This window comes from Asparagus officinalis, chromosome 9, assembly GCF_001876935.1.
Source record: "Asparagus officinalis chromosome 9, Aspof.V1, whole genome shotgun sequence".
In the NCBI taxonomy this organism is placed as follows: Eukaryota; Viridiplantae; Streptophyta; class Magnoliopsida; order Asparagales; family Asparagaceae; genus Asparagus; species Asparagus officinalis.
In genome coordinates this window covers 2,614,866-2,631,644 of record NC_033802.1, presented here as the reverse complement: position 1 = coordinate 2,631,644, position 16,779 = coordinate 2,614,866, and the positions used below count along the sequence as shown (strand labels likewise).

Here is a 16,779-nt window from a genome sequence, read left to right as displayed (position 1 = left end):
TTTTCTTCCCCCCCCCCTACTGTGAAGAATCTTCACGGAATCTTAAAAATATTGACGGATTCAGGCGGAATATAGTTTGAAGGGCGTTTTCGTAGTTTCGGATAAAATTTATTCCCAACTAGCTCTCCCTTTCTCAACATCAATCCATCAACCACACTCTCCACAATAAAAAAGGAGAACCCAAGAGAAATATCTTTGCAGTTTGATGTACCTCACAAAAACATAAATTTATGTTTTTTTAAAAAAGTTAAAATACTGAGTCCCAACAAGAAATTACAAATTATCAGCCTCTTGTAGGAAAAATGGACAGAGACACTGTAGATGCATGCTACTACATCCACAGACTTAATGCTTACATCTTACATGACAAGAATTACTGTAGTCCTCAAGACTTTATGCGGTGTCATTAACAAACAACACATGAGCCAATTACACACGGAACGGAACTTTGATGGCAACCAAAGAAAATTGTGCCTACACAAATTCTACAACAGAGAACAAAACGTCTACGCAAAACAAAGTATCACTTCAGCATGATGATGAAAACTTAACTAGACCCATGTACTGGTTTCGGTTTCATAGCATCTCTTGGTGATGGGAGGGATTATCGAACAACCCCCCAGCAATCTGGACTTGATATTAGTATAAACAGTGAGATGATCAAAAAGCGGAAATTTCACAAAAGTAACATGAACTTTAAGAGGTTCTACACAAACTGATATACTCTTTCATTAGAAAAAACTACAACGTATTTTTCTTTCACTAAATTATCATGTTCTTTTGTGACACGTACCGAACATTTTTGTCTTTATATTACCTTTCCCCTTGCCTATGTTCAAGGTAGTTTACACCTTTAACTCAATCTCTTAGGTCCCGTCTGGCAAATGGTTAATGAAGAGGGGTTAAAGAGAAGGATTAATGTACTTAGCCTATTTGATACGAAGGACTAAATTATTAACCCGTTAAATAAGTTTTATTTTAGCCCTTATGATCAGTTTTAATGTTTGGGAATAACAATGATTTTGACTATTTTCTTTATAATTAGAAGGGTTAACTCTTATTCCATCTAAATAGGAGTATTAGTAAACTCCCCATTTTGAGGGGTTAACTCATTTTAACCTCTCTAGAGGGGTTAACTTAACCCTTCTATATTTTTTATGTTTGGCAAATTATGGAGGGTTAACTCACTTTAACCCTTATATAGATTTGTTGTGTTTGGTAGGTTAAGTCTCATTAACCCTTCACTTAACCCTTTGCCAAACGGTACATTAACGCCGTTAGCAATAATTTCCAATAGTTCATGCTGTTTTTCATTGATAGTTTTCTTTGATAAAAATATTAATGGGAGTTTACGCAAAACCCCCAAAATTCAAAGTAGTTTTGTAAACATATTTGTTGGGATTGTATCTTTGATTATTTGTATAACTTCATAAGAATTATATAGAGTTAGAGATCTACATAATTAGGGGATTGGGTCTCATCATGATTAGGAGTTTGGATCTATTCTAATTAGGAAGTTACGCTAACAATAGGGTTTTGGTTTTCCTATATATATTCTTTTATTGTTGGAGGAAAAACAAAGCAGAGGAGAGAGAGCCAATATTCTAATACTTCCTTTGCCCACAAAATTTAGGAACATTCAGAAAGCATAAATATCAAACTCATTGTCAAATATGTTTGCAGGCTTAGCTTGACTAGAACACTACACGGAGAGAACAAATTCTTTTATGCCGTGATCTTTTTACTCTTTATGCAATGTCAAAATAAGACAACAATTGGAATTATTTCTTTTATGCCGTGATCTTTTTACTCTTTACCATAATCTGAAGTCATACAAGAATTTAAGCATAATAACTGCATGATGCTCAAATTTTCCTTTTTACACACAACAATTACGACACACTCTTAAACATTATCTTCTCTAGATTTATCTGCAGGTGCTACAAGAGGCGTACGTTCTTGTATAATCGTCCGACCAGTTCCTTCTTTCTTTGCGGGATAGAACACAAAGTGCTGGAATATAAAGAGAAGATCGAAAAATATTACCTCCTGCAATATAAAAGTGAAAGTGATTTATATTTCAAAGCAATAATAGAAAAGGAGAGATCTATTTCCTCCTAATTAGGGGAAAGACATTTGCTAAATGGTTTAGTATCAAGGGCGGAATTGGGATTATAGATGCACCTGCTACAAAAATATAGCTGTTATATATAATTATGAGTTTGAATTTCAGAACGCCAAGCTTACCTATATAAAGAAATGGAAAGGTATTTTTCTTTTCAAATCTTGAAATGAGACAGGATATTGCTCTTCAAGTGAAAGTGAAAATTATGTGAGGGCAATACCAAGTACTTGGGACAAATTTCATACCATATACATTAGCAGTTTCAACTTTCCTTTTCAACTTTTTTTACATAGTAGTCCCCCCCCCCCTTTTTTTTTATCTTTCGATCAGCTTTCTTCACATAAAATAGCTTTTGCTTGTAGACAACACAACTACGTTTAGTGTATTGTTCCAAAATTATCCCTATTTAATTAGATAATATTTTTCTTTACCCAATCTGAGACTGGAAAATGAATCTGACTCTGAATCGAAGTTCTCAAGCATTGCTTTCGGATTTCTATAGTAACAGTTCACAAAGGACTCTTCCCTGTTCTCAATTCTTTCATATACTGCTTCATAACTACCCATATCATTTCTCCCTAGACCATATCATCGTGATCAAATGAAATGGCTAACACCAAAACATTTGCATGTATGTGATAACTTGGTTAGTATACGAACTACATAGTCTGATTAGAGTAGTAGTAAAATATATTAAATGACCAACAATATAAAGAAATTACTACAAACTGTCATTTCAAGTAAATGGTAAGATTGCAAAAAAAAAGTTTAGAAAAATTTTCGTTGTATACCAAGGAAAGCAGAGTCTTTCCGACATTGCCATAGAAGTTCACCAATGTACCTGCAAGATAATAGGTTAGCTCAAGCAAATGATGTACTGTAAATGAAAATGATGAACTTAAATTTTGCATCATATCCAAGATGCATGCAAATAAGCAACAAACCTTGGTCTATGGCCTGGACACCCATTTGAGCAAAGTTCATCACTCCTCCCCCTAGATCAAGTATGATCTTTTCAATGCTCCAGCCAATAGTGCTCTTTCGCTTGAAGTTCATAAAAGCCTACCGGAAAGGGAAAAGTAATGGGAAAAATTGAGCAAATCAAACGAAAGCCTTGTAGAAGAAAATCACAATAAACAACAATAAATGATTAATCATCATTTGATATATATTACTCCATATTACCTTAATTGAATTGACTAATAACTTCCAACCAGCAGCATTTATTTGAAGCCCTATCTCTTAGCGGATTGTTTCTTCTTTTCTAAATGTTGTTTATTAGCTGCTAAAATTTCTAATGAGGGAAATGATTACTTGAGCAATAATTGTTCTATGACGACTTGAGCAATAATTGTTCTGATTGAACTTTAACATCCCTATAACTACCGAGACATGAACCAGAGAAGATTAATGAGTATTCTTCATGAATCACTCAAGAATCGAACTCTATGACAGGTTGAGAACGATGGTATCCTATTGTTTTGTTGAGAATCTTATTCTTATGTTATGGAGGCCTTGATGGTTTCTTAATCTCAACAAAATGATGAATTGTTAAGTCTAAGTAACCCTAAACCTCAACATTTTGATAATGTTTTTATCCTTATTCCTGAGCTAAGAAAATGATCGTTCTGACACATTTTTCACCATCAGTGTGAGCCTACGTTCTCATTTATTCTCATTACTTTGATCACATTACATTCTCTAATAGCTGTTTTCAGCTTGCTGATAATCCAAATCTTATAAGCTTAAACCTGTTTGCCTTTGTACCTTGAAAATCACCCATCTCTAGTATCAATGAATATAACTTCATCAATTCATCATCAAAATGCAATGACATGCTGCTGCGCCTGGGTGTGAAACAATGGTGACAGGAACAACTATGTGTTACTCCGATTTCTCACAATAGCCACTACTCTACCATACAAGGCCTCATTTACATAGTAATATGAGAGCCTTGTTTCTTTTCTAAACCGACCATTTAATTTCTCATAAGGGTCCTATCACAAGCATCTTCTAGATAGTTTTTTTCCCCTCTAGCCGAAAGGAAGAACAGCCTTCAAACTTGAAATTCCTGTCATCACCTAACCTTTTACCATCACAATGGGGTCATCTCTGAAGCACAACACTACATAAATACTTCATTTGACACAACTTTGTGGCTAACTATTAACCAAACATCAGCTTTTTAATTTGAAGAAACTTTCAAAAAATTCTCATCAACTAAGAATGATTACATTTTACTCCAAGGCACCAAATAAACAAAAACAAAACTAACAAGTAACAAGAGAAGCTTCCCAGTACCACTTGATGGCGGTATCATTATAAACAAACAAAACTAGAGGATTTCAGGAAATGTGACCTGTTTCTCAAACTGTATTGTTCCAACTTCCAAAGACTAAAATGTGCATTACATCTATACTCAAAATACTTTTATGACAACATAGGAAGAGATCCTAAATCACGAGCTAACATGACTAAGCAGTGACTTCTGTATCAACTATCAATTGCCCTGTATGTAGGCAAGATTTTTTAATTATCTGTAAGTAATAAAGTAAACATGAAAACTCCACATAAAATTAAAGTTATAAACAATCAAATAAATAGGATAAAACATGTTGAATAGAACATGAAGGAATTTTACCTGAGGAATATACTTGATAGTAGTCATGATTACTTGTATTGTGCTGGAGAATCACATGCCATGAAGTGACACTATATCAGTTTATTAGAAAGGGTTTGTTATAACGTGAAGAGCTATAGGAATTGCAGTTGATATAAAACCTCCAAAATACACAACAAGAACACACCAACAATTATATTGCATTCCAATTAACTTTTGAGTTATACATTCAGAAAAGAAGGGGGAAGGAGGCTTACTTAAACACTGAGATAAGCCAGAGCCAAGACTGATTTGGCCAAGAGGTGATTATACAAACTAGAGCAGTAGCCCATACCACTGAAGAAATTGCAGTGCATGTCTTTGAAACCTTTTGAGTTCCACGCTACAATAAGAAAGTAAAAAAAAAGAGTTACCAAAACAGCAGATAATTTTAGAAGCCAAGAAGACCGACAGAAGATAAGGTCACTTACATCGTAGATCAGGACTTGAAACAGCCCAAAAAATGTTAATATAACAGCATGTATTGAGAAAGCAACATCATTTGCACCTACAGGAATCATCTGCAATATAGATAAGAACAGTAATCCCTAGTTTGGTGGAAGGTAAATTTAGGAATGATTTAAGAATTCGCAGCTATATATTACCAGTTTAGAATTCATAGGTGGAAGATGATTTCAGAATGCATCAGCAATTCATAATTCTATATTACAACAGAAGAAAGGCTGTTCATAACAACAAACTTAAAGTAGCACTAACCTCATCAGATCCATACTTTTCTCGGTACTGCCTCTGAATAACAGGACTAAAGAATAGTGATGCATTGTATATAAGATAACATGAATGTTTCGTCACATTCAGCACCAAGAAGTCAAAATTCAGCCCTACAACACTGCAAGCAGCAAGAAAATGTATCAAAACAAAAGAATCAAGACATTGAGTAGAACAAAAAAAAGAACATAATACGTTGAGTTATTTCAGAAATAAGAACATACATATATCTATTTCTCTATTTAGACAACTCAATTTTCCTGCCCTACACCAAAAGTTCCAAAGTTTCAACAAGAGTAAGAGAATATTTTATACTACCAAATCCAAGCAGATTAACAGTGGGTTTGGATGTTTTTTCAGTTAACTTAAAAGTGTACCCTAGTTCTGAAACAGGATGTCTTTGATGTCATATTAATGCCCCTTCGGACCGGGAAAAAACCCACTACAAGATGGTTGGAAAGATTTATTGTTGAGTATATTGTATAGGACACTTATGTATCGGGTCTGTATCTTATCGGGTCTGTATCTAGTTTAGGCCCATTAGGTATTTGTATATAAACCTTTGTATCGTTCATTATTAAGCAAGAGAGTTACTTTTCTCATCATGGTATCAGAGCCGAAACAAAAACCCTAGCCTCCCTATAATATTTTTTTTTCGAACCCACCCCCCACCGAAACCCGATCTTGCCGCCGGTCAACATGTCTGACGACGAAAACAAACGCAAGGCTGCCGAGCTGGCAACGCAGAAAGCCGCCGAGGCTGCGAAGTCAACGACGTTCGACCACGATTCGGATCACGATGATCCGGATGCAGAAGTTATTTATCGAAAGCTTGATCCATCATCCCCTTATTTTCTTGGTTCCAATGATCATTCTGGAAACATGATTTGTACGGTGAAATTGAATGGTGAAAATTATGAACGATGGGCACGTTCCATGCGCTTGTCTCTGAGGGGAAAACGTAAATGGGGATTTGTTGATGGTAGTATTCGAAAACCGGTGAATCCAATTTATTTGGTTGACTGGGATGCAGTCCAATCAACTCTAGTTCAATGGATTATGAATTCCATTGAGGAGAATCAGAAAAATTCGATTCCTTATTTCGAGGAAGCCAAGCCTTTGTGGGATTTGTTGCAGAGGAGATTTACTGTGAGCAATGGGCAGCGTCAACAAGAGTTGAAATATGAGTTGGCTCAATGTAAGCAGACAGCTACTATGTCGGTTGCCTCCTACTTTGGTAAACTGGAGAAACTCTGGGATGAAATTGACAACTATAATCCTGTTCCTGCATGTATTTGTGGTATGAGTGAAGAATTTCAGAAGAAGAAAGACGAGGCCAAATTCCATGATTTTCTGTTTGGCATTAATCAGGAGAGATATAGGAACTTGCGTTCTCAATTATTGGCGCAAGACCCGTTACCAACCTTGGATTGGGCATTTAAAGCGATGAACCAGGAAGAACAATTGCAAAAGAGGAATGCTGTGGTGAAATCTGATGCAGTAGATGTGATGACTTTTGCAGTTCAAGGTACCAACAAAGGTACTCCTGATTCTAAACCGCGATTTCTTCCTGCTGCAGCAGCCGGTTCGAGCAGTGGAGCCGAACAGGGCTCGGCTTCAGGTATCCCGGGGGTGAGCTCCGATCAAATTCAGCAGCTTATCTCTCTTCTTGGTGGTAATTTGAGTACTGATGATCGCTTGAGTGGTGAGTTTTTGTCCACTTTATGGCTTATTGATACGGGTGCATCTAATCATGTTACTGGTAATTTATCTCTGTTGTCGAATGTTCGTGATATGTCTCCTTGTGTTGTTGGTCTTCCGGATGGCAGTAAAGTGACTTCTGTAAAATGTGGGTTTGTCAGATTATCTCATCATTTGACTATGCAGAATGTTTATTTCGTGCCCGATTTATTATGTAATCTACTCTCAGTCTCACATTTGATGGATGATACTGACTGTGTGGTACATTTTGTGAAATATGGTTGTGTGATTCAGGACCAACGCTCAAGGATGCTGATTGGACTCGGTGAAAGGCGGGGTGGACTTTACTACTTCAGGGGTGGATTTGAAGTTCAGGCTAATCGGGTGGTTGATCATCAGGATCCGGTGGTTTGGCATCAGAGACTGGGTCATCCCTCAGCTAAGATAGTGAAGACTCTTCCATTTATTCTTGATAATAGTAATGTTTTGAATAAGACATGCGAAGTGTGTTGTCAGGCTAAACAGAGTCGTGAATCTTTTCTATTGAGTGATAATAAATCCAGTTATGCTTTCGAATTAATTCATTGTGATTTGTGGGGGCCCTATCATACTTTGTCTTCTTGTGGTGCACGATTCTTTCTGACCATTGTTGATGATTTTACTCGTGGAGTATGGATTTTTTTTATGCATGACAAAACAGAAGTGTTTGGCTTGTTTACCCGATTTTTAGCCTTAGTGAGTCGACAGTTTAATTCTCAGGTTAAAATGGTTAGAAGTGATAATGGTACAGAATTCTTTTGTCTTAAGAATGTTTTTGCTGATAATGGGATTATATTTCAAACTTCTTGTGTGAGCACTCCTCAGCAGAATGGTAGAGTTGAACGAAAACATAGACATATCTTAGATGTTGCACGGGCATTAAGATTTCAGGCTAGTTTACCTGTGAAGTTTTGGGGTGAATGCATCTTAACTGCTGGGTACTTAATTAACAGAACTCCATCGAAGTTGTTAAATTTTAAGTCACCCTACGAGTGTTTATTTGGTGCGAAGCCTATGTTTTCTGAATTACGTGTTTTTGGATCTCTCTGCTATGCTCACAATTTAAAAGCTAAGTTTGATAAGTTTGCGAGTCGAAGTCGAAAGTGCATTTTTGTGGGATATCCGTTTGGGAAAAAGGGGTGGAAGGTGTATGATTTGGATACTCATGAGTTTTTTGTATCCCGTGATGTGAAATTTGTTGAATCAGTGTTTCCCTTCTCGAATATCCCATGCATTGTTGATGATAATGTGAGTACATCTCGAGCAGTTGTTTTGGATGAGTTTGAGGAAGGGGAGGAGGTATTGGAGGTAGCCCCCCCTTCGGTTTCACCGACTGAACCACCGCGGGAGGAAGGGGGAGTAACTCACACGGTGGCGGAACAGCAGATACAGTCCCAGGCTGATGTCGCGACTCCACAACAGCCACCTCAGGCTGTCGACATCGAGCTGCCCGAGCAGCCTGCTCCCGAGGCGATTTCGACTGAGAATTTGGGTAGAGGTTTGCGTGCTCGTACTCCATCTGTTCGACTTCGGGATTTTGTTGTGAATACAATTATTGGTTTTTAGTCCACCCTCCGCCCCCCGATTCATCGAGTTCCAGGCATGCCTCACACTCTGGTACTACCTATCCTTTATCTAATGTTTTGGATAGTAGTTGCTTTTCGTTGGACCACAGAGTTTTTCTTGCAGCTATTTCTTCTGGAGTTGAACCTCAGTCATTTAAGGAAGCTATGAAAGATGAAGGATGGCGTGCAGCAATGCGAACCGAGATTGAGGCACTTGAGAAGAATGGGACATGGACATTAGAGACACTGCCACCTGGTAAGAAAGCACTTAGTAGTAGATGGATTTATAAAATCAAGTATCGATCGAATGGACAGATTGAAAGACTGAAGGCCAGGTTGGTTGTGTTTGGCAACCATCAAGTGGAGGGGATAGACTATTCTGACACATTTGCACCAGTAGCAAAGATGGTGACGGTCAGGACTTTTCTAGCAGTTGCAGCAGCAAAGGATTGGGAACTGCACCAGATGGATGTTCACAATGCCTTTCTGCATGGTGATTTGACAGAGGAGGTATATATGAGAGTACCCCCAGGCTTCGGTAAAGGGAGAGATGGTCAGGTTTGTCGACTTCGCAAGTCATTGTATGGCCTGAGACAGGCACCGAGATGCTGTTTTGCCAAGTTGACAGCAGCTCTTCGCAGGTATGGCTTTGTTCAGTCATATTCGGATTACTCACTGTTTACTTATTCGAAGCAGGGAATCAGGCTGAATGTGTTGGTGTATGTGGATGACCTGATTATTTCGGGAAACAACACAACTGAGCTGGCAGAGTTCAAGAAATACTTGAGTGGTTGCTTCCATATGAAAGATTTGGGAAAGCTCAAATATTTCTTGGGTATCGAGGTGGCCAGAAGTGCAGAGGGTATTTTTCTGTGTCAACGGAAATATACTCTGGATATTATTTCTGAGACAGGACTTTTGGGGGCAAAGCCTGTGTCATTCCCGATGGAGCAGAACCAGAAGCTTGGAGCTTCGCAGAGTCCGTTGTTGGCAGATGGGGAGCGCTATAGGCGCCTAGTGGGAAGGCTTCTATATTTGGCCTTCACTCGACCTGATTTGTGTTTTTCCGTGCATGTTTTATCTCAGTTTTTACAGGCACCAAGGGAGGATCATTGGGCAGCAGCATTACGAGTTGTTCGATATTTGAAAGGGAGTCCAGGACAAGGAATACTTCTGCCGAGAAAGTGTGACTTGAAGCTGACAGGATGGTGTGATTCAGACTGGGCAGCTTGTCCTACAACACGGAGATCAGTGACTGGCTGGATGGTGTTTCTTGGGGCATCTCCTATATCCTGGAAGAGCAAGAAGCAAGCTACAGTTTCATTGTCCTCATCAGAAGCGAAGTATCGAGCAATGGCGAAAGTAACCTGTGAATTGAAGTGGCTCAAGGGACTTCTCCAGAGCCTTGGGATCGATACAAAGGGGCCTATGCAGGTGCGTTGTGACAGTCAGTCAGCCCTGCATTTAGCTCAGAATCCAGTTTTTCATGAGCGTTCGAAACATATTGAGGTGGATTGTCACTTTCTGAGAGATGCTATATTGGAGGGGGTCATCACTACTTCACATGTACCCACGGGATCTCAGTTAGCAGACGTTTTCACTAAACCATTGGGCAGACAGCAGTTTGAGTTTCTTTTGGCCAAGTTGGGCATACACAACTTGCATGCGCCAACTTGAGGGATGGTGTTGAGTATATTGTATAGGACACTTATGTATCGGGTCTGTATCTTATCGGGTCTGTATCTAGTTTAGGCCCATTAGGTATTTGTATATAAACCTTTGTATCGTTCATTATTAAGCAAGAGAGTTACTTTTCTCATCATTTATATACTAACAACGATTGTTTCTTTTTCGCTCTTTGCTGGGTTAGACTATACTCTTGAGCTTAATGCAATTTCATATCTCAAATCTATAATCTCTCCTTCCTCTAAACCTCAGTCCGACTAAAATTAAATGAGAAGGGATTTCTCTCAAGTTGCATAAGCTTAAAAACGCATGGCCAATCGGGTAAGAATTTTTCCATCCACGCACTAATCTTTTATAATTTTCTCCAAGCTCTCACTGTGAGATCCATATCCTAATCAATATAAACTTGGTAAATTTCTTAATGGGTTCTTGCACATTTAGAGTAAAGGATGAGATGATGAAGAAACGTTGCTTCAGAGCAAGAAATCTAAAATATCCTAATAAAATTCAATCAGTCAACGTTAAGTGATACCCAAAATTACTAAAGAATAAGAGGTGCCCATAAACAAATAGAACTTTAACCCCTTCAATTAAAGAGAAATTAGGTCAGAACAATGAAAACACAGAGAGCAGAAGATAAGCTCTACGCGAACCACTGATCAATCAGCTTACAATAACGTCCGTGTGAAGGAAACACAGATCCAAAATATTCCAAAAACGAAATAAATCCAATCAAAATCCAATCTTGTTGAGTACAGGGACAAAGTCAACGGGATCCAAACCTTTTTCTCCTATAATTGAGGATAGCTTGAGGATAGAAGCTAAAGGACCACGAGAAGAAGGCAATCCATCCAAGTACTTGGTACAAAACCTCCATCGAAACCGAATTCCACGAACCCATTTATTTTATTTTTTTAATTTTTAATTTTTATTTTTATTTTTCCAGTAGCAGAGATTTGGGAGATTCAGCTTGAGTGGAGAAATGAGTGCAAAAAGCGCCAAGTATGTTAGTTTATGGGGGTATTTGTCGTGTTAGACTCCCAAATCTTCATTAATTGTAGACTTCATATCTTCGTATTTTTAAATTAGACCCTTTCTTTTAGGAAAAAGCATGAGCCTAAATGTCATTGATAGAACAAATTTATGTAAATATTTACATAGATGAGAGTGTATGAAGATGGAGTGACGAAAATAAATTAAAACTTTGCATATGAACTTATAGTTTAATGCAGCGCCACGTAATCAAGTCATAACTACACAAGACGTGATGCGCACTCCCTCATATTTTCTATAGTTTGACTCTTTCAGTTTAAAATATGGTCATTTAAATCTTTCAAAGTGAGCCAACAAGTTACCATAATTGTATAAAGTGTGAAAATAGAAGGCAGGACAACTTTTTGTCAAGGTTTCCTTTGTATCCAATAACATCTTTATTTTAATGTAAATGGTTGCATGCCTTACAAATCTATGAGATGGTAAAGAGTTGATAAACCAAAAGGCCTCAAAATTGCTGCTGTCTTAGAGGAGGAATAGAATAATGAAGTTTGTTCAAACAAGTGGGATGTTGCTCTCATGAATTGACATTAATTAAAGTCTATTTCGCTTTTACGACATCCTATGTCAAAACAGAGCAAAGGATAATTTTTCCATGTTTTCAATAAAGTTCTGAAAAGGATGTGCAACTCTTGCTTTGATATAATTTCATAAATATATTAGCAGTTTGATGCACGTGACAGAAATCTTTAGTTTTTTTCTTTTCATAAAAAAAGTTAAATACTGAATACCCATTTTTTATGGTCTCTGATCTTACACCATAGAGGTCAAAATACCAAAATAAACAACAAGATCGACAAATTTACATAAATTTATACAAATTTATAGGTTAACGTAACTCGGAGATGTACAAAGAATTTAAGCAGGACAAATTCTTACTTTTGTACATATATACATTGTATTTTCACAGTATAAGAAACAAGATACTTCAACATAAATAATGCGAAAAATTTCTTGGTACATCACACTCAGAGTAAATCAGTATACCATCGCCTTATCTCGATTTATCCGAAGACGTTGAAAGAGGGGCAACGTTTTCTTGTATAATAGTAATACTAGTTTCTTCCTTCCTTTCGGTATAGAGATAAAAAATATATTGAAATATAAAGACGATGTCGAAAAAACCACTTCCTTTATAAAAGCGAAAAAATAATAGTTATGATTAAACAATGATTTCTTTACTAATTTTAGTAATCGAGAAGATTCGAATCCAAATAAAAAATAAGAGAAGGGTCAATCACTGAGTAGATGGACATTGTTCCTCCATCTTACCTTATTTGAAGTAACTAATAACTTTCTATTAAAGCGTCCATTTGTTATCTTCCCTCCCCTAATTTCTTCTCCTACTATTGACAAAGTTACACTATAGTTTCTATTTTCGGCTTGCTGATTCTGAAGTCTATAGGCTTAGGGGCTGTTTGGTTGCACACTTTTTGAGAAAACTTTTCTCAAAATATCTGATAATGATAATTTTGTAATTAAAAGTTTTTCATAGATTTCTGTAAATTGTGTTTGGTTCAACAAAAAAATTATAGAAATATTTTCTATAAAATATCAAAAACTACCAAATTTTGCATAAAGCAATTTCCTCTCAAAACGAGAGGAAATCAACAGGAAATCTGACACATTCCTTATTTAATCAACAAAACTTGTCCCATACCCATTTTCTATAAAGTTATGAGCCATTTTCTTGTTTTGAACCAAACAAGCAAAATATAAAAAATAAGAAAATTGGTATTTTTTAACTTCTCAAAACTTTTCCTATAATTTTTTTAAGAAATACAAGGAAATCATATTTTGGGTGGAAAATATTTCCTATAATTTCTAGAAATTGAACCAAACACCCCTTTATATCCTCTCTGTATATATCCTAGATTTTGTTTATTATCTGCAAGTAAACATGAAACTTGCTGTGAGAGAACAGAAAAGGGTTTTGATTGAGGAATATACTTGATACTGTCATGGTAACTTGTATCGTGCTGGAGAATCACTTGTCACTATATCAGAATGGCAGCGGAGAGAGATGGGTTGCGGTTGATACTATGGTTAATTACGGATAGACCCCGGTACTAACGCCCAATTGCAAATAGACCGCATTGTTGCTGAGAGACTCCTTGAGTGAAATTATTTTTTGACTCTTTTACCTTTTGAAGATCTAATTGTCGAAAAATAATTCTCTTTCTCTAGAGAAAAAGGAGTCACAAAATGTCGGTCAAAGAGGTTATTAATTTATTATGCAACAAGAATACAACTACGCGTGTCTATCCACAATTGGGCTCCCCCCCCAAAGAATCTTCACGGAATCTTAAAAATATTGACGGATTCAGGCGGAATATAGTTCGAAGGGCGTTTTCGTAGTTTCGGATAAAATTTATTCCCAACTAGCTCTCCCTTTCTCAACATCAATCCATCAACCACACTCTCCACAATAAAAAAGGAGAACCCCCCCAACTAGCTCTCCCTTTCTCAACATCAATCCATCAACCACACTCTCCACAATAAAAAAGGAGAACCCCAGAGAAATATCTTTGCAGTTTGATGTACCTCACAAAAACTTAAATTTATGCTTTTTAAAAAAAAGTTAAAATACTGAATCCCAACAAGAAATTACAAATTATCAGCCTCTTGTAGGAAAAATGGACAGAGACACTGTGGATGCATGCTACTACATCCACAGACTTGATGCTTACATCTTACATGACAAGAATTACTGTAGTCCTCAAGACTTTATGCAGTGTCATTAACAAACAACGCATAAGCCAATTACACACGGAACTTTGATGGCAACCAAAGTATCACTTCAGCATGATGATGAAAACTTAACTAGACCCATGTACTGGTTTCGGTTTCATAGCGAGCCTCACTGTGGTATAAATCTGAGAAGGCTCAGCCATCGCGCCGTTACCAAAATCACCACAAGCCAATCTCTTGGTGATGGGAGGGATTAACGACACACCGAGCTTGTCTATTGTTTCAAGGTGGAGTTTTGTAAACGGATTGTTCCACATGAATGTGTTCATGGCTGGTGCAACATAGAAAGGCTTGTTGTAGTCCCATGCCCGAACGATGCATGTCAGTAGATTATCGCACAACCCCCCAGCAATCTGGACTTGATATAGAATAAACAGTGAGATGATCAAAAAGCGTAAATTTCACAAAAGTAACATGAACTTTAAGAGGTCCTACACAAACTAATATACTCTTTCATTAGAAAAAACTACAATGTATTTTTCTTTCACTAAATTATCATGCCTAATTAGGGTAATTTGTTTTTTTTAAGGAATACTAGGGTAATTTATTATGTTCTTTTGTGACACGTACTGAACATTTTTGTCTTCATATTACCTTTCCCCTTTCCTATGTTCAAGGTAGTTTACACCTTTAACTCAATCCCTTAAGGCCGTTAGCAATAATTTCCAATAGTTCATGCTGCTTTTCATTGATAGTTTTCTTTGATAAAAATATTAATGGTAGTTTACGCAAAACCCCCAAAATTCAAAGTAGTTTTGTGAAATTTACCCATTTAAAAACTAGCTGCATATATTTTTGTGCAGGAACAGATGATGCATGAATCCAAAAACACTAATTTTAACACCAAGGCCTTTCTTTTTGCTCAGATTTCTTTGGCTTGGAATTTGGCATGTGAAGTACACCCATTGGATCTAGATTCATCCAATGGCTGAGATTAAAGCTGCATAAGGATAATTAGGTAAAATAAGCAGTCCACTAAAGAAAGGTCATTAATGCTTCTCTATTGAGTTCTCCATTTCCCCATGCAACTCTCTCTCTCTCTCTCTCCCCAAAATCACAGCAACTCTCTCTGTCTTCAACATCTCTTTATCCACAGTCTTCTTCAACCTTCGTCTTCATGGTTTATGAAATTATTTTGACGCTTCGTCTTCACGGTCTTCTTCAACCTTCGTCTTCATGATTCAGTGGGCTGTTAAATTATTTTGACGCTTTAATGGTAAGTTTCTGAAATTTGTTTGATTTTTCATCTAAAAGTTTTAGTTTTAATCTTAAAGATCGTAGCTTTTTGTTGTAAAAGGTGAAATATTTCACCTTTTAGTCTGAAAAGTTTTTTATTTTTTGAAGAAACCAGTTGAAAAACGAAGACACGCATAAGTGAATCTAGATTCACTGCAGTGAATCTCGATTCACAGCAGTGAATCCAGATTCAGTATGTGAGGTGTTTGTTTTTTACCATAAAAATCGTAATTTTTTGCTGTAAAAGGTGAAATCTTTTCATGGTTTAAAATTTTATAGCTTGTTTTCTACCATAAGTTTCTTATTCTTTTTGTTTAAAAATTTATAGCTTGTTTTTTACCATAAGTTTCTTATTCTTCAATATAATCCAGATTCACTGGAGTGAATCCAGATTCACTGGAGTGAATCCAGATTCACTGGAGTGAATCCAGATTCACTGGAGTGAATCCAGATTCACTGGAGTGAATCCAGATTCACTCCAGCGAAAGCTTGGATGGTTAGGATGGTTTTTAATGAATTGTTGAAGAAATAAATGCATGTGCTGTAAGTTCGAAGAAATAAACGCATGAGTGAATCTAGATTTACTACAGTAAATCCAGATTCAGTTATGTGAGGTGTTTGTTTTTTACCATAAAAATCGTAACTTTTTGCTATAAAATGTGAAATCTTATCATGGTTTAAAATTTTATAGCTTGTTTTTTTACCATAAGTTTTTATTCTTTTTGTTTTTTATTTTTGCAGATTTGCTATTGTTTGATAACGAGTTCAGTCCACTGAATCTGGATTCAATTCAGTGAATCTGGATTCACTCCAATGAATCGAGCTTCAATATAATCCAGATTCACTCCAGCGAAAGCTTGGATGGTTAGGATGATTTTTAATGAATTGTTGTTGTATTCTTCATGCGAAGATGGAAGATCAAATCTTGATAGAAGATGGAAGTGAGTTACAGAGAGTATTAAATGACGTGTTGTATTAAAGGACGTGCTGTAAAAGAGAGTATTAAAGGACGTGTTGGATTAATGTAGTGAATTGTTCCAATTAATGTAGTGAATTGTTTCCAATGTTGCCAGCCACCATTAATGTAGTGAATTGTTCCAATTTTACCCTTATGCAGCTGTAATAGTCTTATAATCTCAGCCATTGGATGAATCTAGATCCAATGGAGAGGATTGGTTTTTAGTTTTTAGGATAGTGAGGTTTTTATTTGAACCTCTCCCTATATATATATATAT

At 36.7% G+C, this 16,779-nt stretch overlaps 2 protein-coding genes across 5 annotated transcripts in view; both read right to left on the bottom strand.

Moving 5' to 3' along the window:
* Positions 518 to 16,779, bottom strand: part of LOC109823774 (phosphopantothenoylcysteine decarboxylase-like) — an 18,331-nt gene continuing 2,069 nt past the window's right edge. For 2 of the 3 annotated variants that reach the window (XM_020390146.1, XM_020390148.1), the window contains exon 3: positions 14,099 to 14,661. In XM_020390146.1, coding sequence (XP_020245735.1) covers positions 14,377 to 14,661 — 285 coding nt within the window. In that variant the 3' untranslated portion in view covers positions 14,099 to 14,376. Of the gene's footprint in view, positions 558 to 14,098; positions 14,662 to 16,779 lie in introns of those variants that run through there. The other variant, XM_020390147.1, reaches the window with a different exon arrangement.
* Positions 1,765 to 11,514, bottom strand: LOC109823771 (cystinosin homolog). Of its 2 annotated transcripts, none has more exons than XM_020390145.1 (8): positions 11,287 to 11,514; positions 5,502 to 5,634; positions 5,216 to 5,305; positions 5,003 to 5,127; positions 4,767 to 4,809; positions 3,070 to 3,187; positions 2,917 to 2,966; positions 1,765 to 2,013 (listed from the first exon to the last, which is right to left on the bottom strand). In XM_020390145.1, exons 1-8 carry the CDS (start codon positions 11,403 to 11,405, stop codon positions 1,906 to 1,908), a joined length of 786 nt encoding a protein of 261 aa, XP_020245734.1. In that variant the 5' UTR covers positions 11,406 to 11,514; the 3' UTR covers positions 1,765 to 1,905. The 2 variants fall into 2 exon arrangements, with proteins under 2 accessions (XP_020245734.1, XP_020245733.1); XM_020390144.1 differs by having other exon boundaries at positions 1,765 to 2,049; positions 11,287 to 11,513.

What these genes read in the sequence shown, in the direction of transcription:
- LOC109823771 (XM_020390144.1), bottom strand. Translation starts at nt 11,405, where the DNA reads ATGGGTTCGTGGAATTCGGTTTCGATGGAGGTTTTGTACCAAGTACTT. An exon ending in CTCAATTATAGGAGAAAAAG is followed by an intron (nt 5,635 to 11,286) that starts GTTTGGATCCCG and finishes TGCTGCTTGCAG; the next exon opens with TGTTGTAGGGCTGAATTTTG. An exon ending in AAAAGTATGGATCTGATGAG is followed by an intron (nt 5,306 to 5,501) that starts GTTAGTGCTACT and finishes TCTATATTGCAG; the next exon opens with ATGATTCCTGTAGGTGCAAA.